The sequence below is a fragment of the Pteropus alecto genome, unplaced genomic scaffold (assembly GCF_000325575.1).
Source record: "Pteropus alecto unplaced genomic scaffold, ASM32557v1 scaffold49, whole genome shotgun sequence".
NCBI lineage: Eukaryota > Metazoa > Chordata > Mammalia > Chiroptera > Pteropodidae > Pteropus > Pteropus alecto.
This window is the reverse complement of record NW_006443131.1, coordinates 662,564-672,125: the sequence shown is the minus strand read 5'-3', so window position 1 is coordinate 672,125 and position 9,562 is coordinate 662,564. Positions and strand designations below refer to the sequence as shown.

The window sequence follows — 9,562 nt, the reverse complement described above, 5'->3', positions numbered from 1 at the left end:
CAGAAGGACCCGTGCCCATGGGATGCCGCCTCCATCGATTGTCTCAAGTGAATACGGACACATCTGCTTTTCGTCACTGCCCTTTCAGATGGCTTCCACAGCTGGCACCTAGCGACGCGCTCCCCCCTCCCCACAGGTGGCCCTGCTCTTCCTGGAGCCTTGAGTGCGGAGGTGTTCGGAGCAAAGTCTAGTGGCTTCCTGCTCCCCCGAAGGCCTGGCCTCCGCTCTGGGGCGCATTTTGCACCAGCTGCCATGGCAACGAGGCCGCGAGCCCTTCCTCCGTAACGAACAAAATCATTTACCCTCAGCAAACTGGCTGCTCGTTCAAGTCATTAACCTAAGATTAAAAACCTCAAACCAGACCATATTTTGCTGTTATACTTTCTGTGGTCTAAGTTTCTGACTCTCAGGTGAAAAGCACATTTGACATTCGCGTGGCACCGTCACGACTGAGGCATTTTCACAGCTACGAAGGGTCGCTGTTATTTAATGGAAGTCACGGCTGCCCTCTTGCTGTCCCCCACGTGGCCTCCCTCTGTGTGCACGAGGGGAGACAGAGACGTCTCTGGTGTCTCTTCTTCTTTGTGCAAGGACACCAGTCTGCTGGTGGCCTGCCTCCTATTCGTCAGCCCCGAAGGCCACCGCCCAGGCCACGTGCGGGGCGGGGGCTTGGGCGTCAGGATGCTGTGGGAGCACCGTTCTTCCCACAGCAGATCTAACCGGACAACTTGGAAGCCCTCTCTCATTGAGACCGGCCTGTTTTAAAGAATTCTCAGTACCGGTATAGATCTCACGAAGAAACAGTGTAGACAGCACAAATTCTTTTGGTCACTTCCAGTTTGGTGGCTGGAACACGGCATACACACCGCAACATCGGTGATGCCACTACCAACCACGGAAAGAGGAAACAAAACGTTTGAAGTGGACAGTTTATGCAGAGAGCGCATCAAACGCTTTTGGTCGCACTGAGATCCAGTGGTCACGGCCACGCCCCTGTGTCCCAGCCAGGCCGCTTCTCTGTCCCCTAGTCCACAGACCCAAGAGCTGAGGGTCACCCACTCGGCCTTCACACACGTCTCTACTGTGAAAAGGACACTGCGCTCACTCAGACATGGCCACTCTGCCCCTGGATCACACAGACTCAGGCGCAGATGTCTCATGTGGGCTCACTGGAGGCAAGGGGGTAGGTGCTCGCCGGGGACAGGGACAGTGCTTCCCAGGGTCTCTGTGGGCCCCTCTGGATCTGGGGCTAGCGTCCCCAGGCTGAGGATGTGCATGGGACATTCTCATAGCTTTGCATGTCATCTCCGTGGATGCTACCTCTACCGCTGGCCTGTCCTGCAGAGTCATCTGGATGTCTCTTCTTCAACTCTGAGTAGATGACAATGGGTTCCTGGTGGGAAAACACGACCAGTGAGCACCCAAGTGTAGGTGGGAACGGGTGCGGGCGTTGGGGGGAAACAGCCAGGACCCATGACGTACCTTGCCCTCCCGGTGCATCCTGGGTGAATCCGCTTCTGGATAGGAGAAGAGAAGTATTAAGTCATGGGTGACACAGTCTCACTGACGACCCACTGCACTGCATGCATTCCCGGCCCGAGTTCCCTCTGCCAATTCCCTCCGAGCTCCGCCGAGTGCCCCGCCGGCACACACACTAATAGCCCTCGTCCTGCCCGCCGAGTGCCAAGAACGGCTCACTCGGTGACTTCGTCTTTCCTGCCTGTCACAACCCCAGCAGAAAGGTCCCGCATGCTCCTCCGCTCCTCCCAGGGACTCTGACTGTCTCGGTCATGTGGGAGAAGGTGGCAGATGCGGTTCGCTTCGCTTAGTATGGGGGACTGGAGGCAGCGGGGGAGGGAGCTGCATTCTGCGGCCACACAGCAAGCTGCCAGAAAGCCAAAGGTTTGCAGTAGAACAGAAAAAAAAATCAGTGTGCGTGCTTCTTCTCTCCTTCCAAAGGGTCTTTGAATCTTTTTTGGTTTTTCAGCCAATATGCACTCCTGGAACAGTGATGTTCCATTAAGCTTTGACAAGCTCTAAGGAGACGAAGCCCAGTGACCAAGAAGCCTGGAGTGTTTCAGGGGGGAAACTGGCCTGGAGACGAACACGAGTATTGCGGGCGTCGAGACAGAAACTCACGCCGACTGACTAAGCACTAAGCAGTGGCCACGGCAGCTGCCAGTCCCCCCAGGTTAGGGCACAGCGAGGGCTGCTGGGAGTCCACGCAAGTGTCGTGGTGGCGTGTGAACTGTGTTTCTAAATGTGAGCCGGGGTCACCAGGTGAGCTAGTCAGGCTATTTCAGGACACACGAGCACCGAAGCAGGACACGGCCCAGCAGGACGGGGGGCACGTGGGGCGCTCAGTCAGCTGGAGAGAAGGCGTGAGGTGGCGTCTGGAGGACCCCGTCACGGGCCACAGCGCAGAGGGCAGCCAGGGTCGTGCTTTGGGACGGGATGTCACTGAGGGCGGTTAATCTGGGCAATGACACAGTCAAGTGCCCGGGGCAGGGGGACCGCGCTGGGACAGACGGCTGGGATGCTGGGGGAGAATAAGGGGAGAAAGAGCCCAGGTGAGGGGATCACAACCGTTCTCACGTCGGATTACGAGGCTTCCCTTAGCGATTACGCTCATTCATTCACTCACTCAGAAAATATTCGAGCGGGCCTAGTTTTCCAAAGATTATATTAAGTGTTAGTGAAAAATGTTAGCGTCTGTCCTCAAAGAGTCCGCGGTGACTTTGGCGGTACAGACGGGTGGGCGGGGAAGCGTGACCACACGAGAGACGGCACGAGAGCAGGCGATTTCTCCCGCGCTGGCCTCACATTTGAGATGACTCTGACCCTAGACCCGATACCACAGCCACCTCATCGCCGCATACCTGGAAGGCGTCTCACCTGAATTCTGTCTCGTGTGCGGGGTGCTCCAGATCTGGGAATAGAGGCAGCCGTCCCCAGGACCCACTGCGGGAGAAGCAGTCAGTGTGGGCTGCAGCCGAGAGCCCGCCCAGTTCACAGCCACGGCGTCAGGTTTCGACTGAGCGCGACGGGCCCTGTGCTGCTGCTCGGCCTCCCGCCGCCCTAGGCCCCCTGCGCCCACGGGTCCTCACCGTTGCTGTACACCGGCTGCAGCTCCGCTCCCGCTGCTGGCTCGTGGCGGGTGAGCTCTTGCGCACCTGGGCTTGAGGGCCTGGTCAAGGAAAGCTCGTGACACTCACTGGGACTGTAACTGTGACAGACGGAGAGAGCGACGGGTGAGAGCACTGTGTGGATTACAGATTCTCAGGAAAATCAGCATCCAGGAAGAGCCCGCGTGGTTCAGGTAAAAGATCGTGGCTGCTCACTCTGAGCCCATGGGCTCTTTTGACAAAGGTCACCAGGTGGCACTAGAGGGAGGGGCAGGGCAGGGCCATGGGGGGGGAGTGGGCGGGGGGGGAGGCTGCAGTTTCAGCTTCCTTTTGGCAGAGGAAGGTCTCGTATTTGCCTCATCTTCCACTATTTTCAAAAACTTGAGTGCCGAAACGTTGCTCCACGAAGACCTTCCCACGGAAGTCGCCCTTCATCTTTTTCAAATGGTCTCTTTCGGTTTTCCACCTCGTTTGACAAGAATCCACATTTCCCGGAAGAGGCCATCAAGGCTCTTCAGGTTTTTAACTTCGTTTCCTTCTGCAGTTTATACTGTGGCCTGAACATCGCTGGCATTCGATGGCCCGTTCCTGGACGGGTGCGTGAGGGAAGGAACGAGCGGCCGAGGGAAGGAACGAGCGGCCGAGGGGAGGAACGAGCGGCCGAGGGAATGGATAAACTGCAGCCTGGGACACGGTTTCACTAAGACTCTACGGGAGCAGCCAAAGGGAGTAGGAAGTGACACGGGTGGCAAAGAACATGGATCCTGTGCATAAAGAGGTACAAATATGATCGAAAGTGGCCTTAGTCAGTTTTGGATTTCATAAGAATTTGAAAATGTTCCAATTTGCTTAACACACATAATTCCAGGTTTTTACCCTGCGGATATAAACAAAGCATGAAAATACCTCTGCACAGGATGCGGAGACCTCACCTGGGTGTCCCGGCGGCAGGAAGTCCTCCTGGAAAACAAGCCGAGAGACAGAGAAGGTAAGTGCGTGTGAGGGTGTCCCGTGCTCCGTGAGGACACCGTTCCCAGAGGTCAGAGTTGGTCTAGATCGCAGCTGTGGAAAGTCTCAGAGACCGTCCAGCTCTACCCCACGTCACGTCCTAGGTAAGGCAGGTGGGGTCTTGAGAGACATTTGCGCAGAGTCACACTTTCTCTGAGCAGTTATCTGGCCAGCGATGGTGCTGCAAGGAGCCGTGACCGTGACCGAGGCCTCAGAGGGAGCTGATATTGTGCTCTCGCCGAAGTGAGGCTCTGCGGGGCCACTGTGACGAAGCCTGACCTCTCTTTACCCATGGCCCTTGCGATCCACTGCGACCGCCCAAGGCACACGCTGTCTCCTCAGCACCTTTCTTCCCTTCTCATGCACCTGTCCCCCAGGTCTAGGGGAAGCAGCATTTGATAAACATTTTCCCTCTAAAAACTCTCAGCAAATTACAAACAGTAGGGACTTCCTCAGCCAACATTATTGTCCTTGAGGGCGAGAGACCAGACTTTCCAGTGAGATCAGGGACAAGACAAGATGTCTGCTATCAGCACTCTATTCTGCAGTGCACAGATGGTTCCGCCAGGGCTGCAAGGCTAAACGAACAAGCCAAACACACGGGATCCACGTTGGAAAAGGAGGAGTAAACCTGTCTCCTCACAGATGCCACGATCATCTCGCTAAGGTGCACCACACAGTCCAAATTAACATAGTGATGGCAAAAGTCACAACCTCAAAGGGTGGACACAGACTCTCACCTGATTTCCTCTGGGTTCCAATGCAACGCACCAGAGCCGCGAGGCTGACAACGCTGAGTAGTCCCCCGGCGACTCCCACGGTGACAAGGATTATTCTGTTCCTGGAAGACCCTACGTAGAGAGACCCAGACTTGAGTTCCCGCGGCAAACCACCACGTAGACACAACGCAGCCAGAGACCCGGCAGGGCAGCCTTCTGCCGGGTTCTGATTGCTCCACTTCAATTCCCCCCAGAACGATGTGTCATCTTCAACGTAAGTGCCCATGAGGACGATGGCTGCCTCTAGGACTGAAGTTTATGCCCTTCCCTTGCCCCCACGAAACCGGCACCAATCTCCAGAACCCCAGGCCTCGGTATGCGTGTTCAGAAAGGCGTTGACAACGGTAGACTTTGTACGGTCTTTTGGAGAAATATTTTATTGACTGTGACTGTAACCTACAGCCCAGATACCACCAACCCACCTGTGAAGTTGAATGTCACTGCCTCGCTGTGCTGGGCCCCTGGGCCATTTTCGGCCTCGCAGGAGTAGTTTCCAGAATATTCTTTGGTCAGAGAGAGGTTGAAGGACGCACCTCCTCCAGAGAGGGCTACGCTGCTCCCCAAGGCAATGTCCTCATGGTAAAACCGATACAAGATTGGGGGTGAGCCTCTCTGGGCCTCACAGTGGAGCTCTACCACGTCCCCTACCACGGCGCGGGTCCCAGGAGCCGCAAGGGTGAGGACGGGGCGTGACACGGGAACTGAGGGAGAAAACAGAGTTCACCGACAGTATTAACTCAGTAGGTGCACAAGAGAACATAATAAAGGAAATACGCAGCACGGTTTCCGTGGCAGGAACATGGACCTGGATTCATGAAAATCTGAGTTTAAATCCTGTCTCTGTCCTTTATTAGCAATATGATCTTGATATTGAAACATTTTTAATCTGAGTCTGTTTATTGCTCTGTAAAATGGAGCTAATAATTGTATCTCAAGCTGTTGTAATACAAATCGTGTGTAAAGTGCTTGCTACATGCTAGCAATGACTATTGATAGAAACAATAACTAAAAGCGAGTTTTGCTTCTCAGTATTGCTGAGTCTTAGCTTTAAACCTCTACTTCTGCACTTCCCTAGGGTAGGGTGTTTCTCTCTACCCAGTCACCTTGCTTTATTTTTCTACATAGCACTTAGCAATAATTTATCTATCGACTTAGCTATCTCTATCTATCACTGTATATCTGATTCCCCCAATAGAACGTGAGTCTCATAATGAATGGATGACTGAACTGATCCAGATTTGTACAAAAACCTCTAGATACAGTAATAGCAATGACGATTCCCATTTTAATCAATAGTTATAGAAAGAGGACAGCCAGGAGGGACAGATCGTTATAGTTTATTAATACATGGAATGATTAATAAATATTTACTTCATGTGGAATGTGAACCGTAAGACTGCTGGGTCTGCTGGGTTGAGGGAAATCGGATGACCGACCTGCGTGCAGGCTTTAGGTGTAAGCTGTGAGCGCCCCCGGCAGGAGAAGGCTGGTAAGGACCTTAAGCTCTGCTTCGCACCTGGGATTTGCTAAAAGAGAGGGATCGTGGTGACCACTTGCTGCATGGGAATGACCCACTTTGAAAGTGCGCCTTCTGCTAGCTGCAAGACAGATGCCACCAGCTGCCTCATCAGAGTGGAAATGCCAGGGTCTGATTTTGGAAGTGCAGGGTTCCTGTAAAACCTAAACAGATGACTCTAGTCTGGCTCGTCTGTTCATCCTTTGCAATAGAGGGTAACCTGGGCTGAACACTAAGGGTCTCGGGGCTCCGTCTTCACGTGAACTTTGTGTATCTCTGTGTGCCTTTTTACCCACATCATGTTCTCCTATTTTTTCCAATTATTTTTATTGCAGTAAAATACACATAAGCTAAAATTTACTGCCATAACCACTTTTAAACATACAGTTCAGTAGTATTAAATACATTCATAATGCCGTACGACCATCGCCACCATCTGTCTCTCCATAACTTTTTGCCTTGTAAACTGAAACTGTACACCCATCGAACAAGTCCCCATTCCTATCTCCCCAGCCCCCTGCAACTGCCATTCTACTTCATGCCTCTATGGTTTTGCCTATTATATGTATCTTACATAAGTGGAATTAAACAGTCTTTTCCTGATTGGCTTATTTCATAGCATAACGTCCTCAAGGTTCATCCATGTCCTAACGTATATCAAAATTTCCTAAATCTCAATACTAGTCTATGTATGTATAATTAAATGTACACGTAACCACATTTCGCTTAACTATTTATCTGCTGATGGAAACCTGGGTTGCTTCCACGTGTTAACTATGATGAATAGTGCTGTTATCTACATGGGTACATATATAAACATCTCTTTGAGAATCTGCTTTCACTTTTAAGGGGTATATGTTCAAAAGTGCAATTTCTGGATCATATGGTAGTTCTACTTTTAATTTTTTGAGGAACTTCCATACTGTTCTCCACAGTGGCTGCACCATTTTACATTCTCAACTACACAAGGGTTCCCATTTCTCCACATCCTTGCCAACACTTGTTATTTTCTGTTATTTTTTTCATAGTAGCCATCTTAATGGGTGTCGGGTGGTAGTCCATCACGTCATAGTTTTGACTTGCATTTCCTTAATAATCAGTGACTTTGGGCATCTTTTCATGTGCTTTTTGGTCATTTGTGCATCTGGAGACTACTAATGCATTTAAAAGAATTACGAGTTTATATTTTTGGGCACACATCTATAAAGACGTAATCGTGTGACATGACAATCAAAAGGGTGGGAATGTGGTAGCTGCTACTGGGTTAAGAGCGGATATTAACTGCAATTTACTGCCTAAGCCATTCCCTTGGAAGTCACAGGCCTTCAGCAGATTCCATAGTCACAAAATCATTACATCAGACAGATTCTGCCAGTGCAGCTATTGTCTAGGTGGGAAGACAGGTTTCTGGTGCTTCCTAGTCCGCACGTCCCCAGAGCCCTCCCACCTGCTATTTCTCTGGGCTTGTCTGCAGAGTGAGTGAGTCTCTGCTCCTTACACTGCATTTCTCCCCCTAGAGTTCATCAAACCTCTGATTTCATACGCTCATTCCCATAAAGTCAGAGCATTGTGGGGCTGAAAGGCAGCGCGGCTATCGTCAACGTCCTCCGTCTCCAAGGCGGAGTGCAAGACAACCTATCGTGATGGGAGAAGAAAATATGGACCTGTTTCGGAGCATTTAGTTTGTAGCTTGACGGTAAGAAAGAAACTCAGCTGTACTAACATACTGGCGTTCTCTCCCCGCCCCGAGTCACAGGACTCCTGTGAAGGCTGAGGGTCACCATGGCACCGAGGAATGGACAGAGGACCTTCCAGTCGTTTGCTCACTTTCAGCATAGGGGGGCATACTACCCTTTCAGTAGGTTACTTGAATATTTTTACAGATTTTAATTTAAATAATGCAACCCCTAAAATGCTTTATAATGATATTGGGGAATGACCACCAGATCTCCGTACCACATAACGTTTGTTTTTTTTTTTCAATTATTTTGCAGCGGAGTTCTAAAAGGGAGAGATAAATATAAAGATAGCTCATGCGTTTATCTACGAAGCGAGCCCGCTATTCCATTTGCGATGATTTTTTATTAATCCCTGACTATCAATAGCATAATATTTAGTCAGACACTAAAAAAAAAGACCCTTTAACAGCACGCACATTATTAATGCTTCGTAAACGAACCCTGCTATGGAGATGGTATTTTAAAAAAGTGGTTGCTCAAGTATATTTACTTTTTATGGGGTCTTATTACCGGAAATGTCCGGATGTGACACCCGACGCGGCGCTTAGTCCCAAACCTGCGCTCGGCGGCCTGTCCCCGTCAGCGTCCGCGGAGCGCCCCGCCCACGCCGCCCGCTCGCGCCGCAGGAACTAGCGACGTCAGCGAAGCCGCAACACGAAGCACGTTCTACACGAGTCTCGGCATAATCAGGGCGCGGGGTTGGAAACGGGTGACTGGAAACCGGTGGCTGCAGGTAGGGTGGGCGGGAAGAGCCCCGGCCCGTCAGGTGAGGCCGGCGGGTCCGCCCGGCTGCAGGGCTGCGACACCTGCGGCTCACCTGTGACGCTGAGTGTCACCGCCTCGCTGCGCTGGGCCCCCAAGCCGTTGTCGGCCTCGCAGGAGTAGTTTCCAGAATGTTCTTCGGTCACAGAGAGGTTGAGGGACGCGCCTCCTCCAGAGGGGGCCGGGCTGCTCCCCAGGGCGACGTCCCCGCGGTAAAATCGGTACAGGATGGGCGGCGAGCCCCTCGGCACCTCGCAGTGGAGCTGCAGCACGTCCCCCGGCACGGCGCGGGCCCCGGGGGTCCCGACGGTGAGGACCGGGCGCGACACAGGGACTGCGGGGGAAACAGAATTCACCCTCAGCTCCTGCAGTTTAAATGTCCTTCATAGGAAGGACATTTCAAACAGGATTCTTTTCCTTAGTTTTCGATGACATCGCTCAGAACCCAGCAGAAACAACACGTGCGCGTAGTGCCGGACATGGCTGGGGGTCTGGGGTGCACAGCCTCACATGCGGTTGGGGATCTGAAAACAAACATTAAAATGAGACTGGGCTCTGAGAAGTCCAAAGACGTCTGGGGACAAGGAGGAGTCAGTGCAACGGAAGAAGGGGGACGGGAGGGAGGGAGGGGGT

The 9,562-nt window shown here is 52.2% G+C and overlaps 1 protein-coding gene across 1 annotated transcript in view; it reads right to left on the bottom strand.

Moving 5' to 3' along the window:
- FCRL3 (Fc receptor like 3) overlaps positions 1–9,562 on the bottom strand; it is a 13,912-nt gene continuing 4,350 nt past the window's right edge. Inside the window, exons 6-13 of the mRNA XM_006923632.2 lie at positions 8,985–9,263; positions 5,335–5,613; positions 4,874–4,984; positions 4,058–4,085; positions 3,108–3,226; positions 2,896–2,961; positions 1,483–1,517; positions 1–1,393 (exon numbers count right to left, since the gene is read on the bottom strand). Coding sequence (XP_006923694.1) covers positions 1,250–1,393; positions 1,483–1,517; positions 2,896–2,961; positions 3,108–3,226; positions 4,058–4,085; positions 4,874–4,984; positions 5,335–5,613; positions 8,985–9,263 — 1,061 coding nt within the window. The 3' untranslated portion in view covers positions 1–1,249. The remainder of the gene's footprint in view (positions 1,394–1,482; positions 1,518–2,895; positions 2,962–3,107; positions 3,227–4,057; positions 4,086–4,873; positions 4,985–5,334; positions 5,614–8,984; positions 9,264–9,562) is intronic.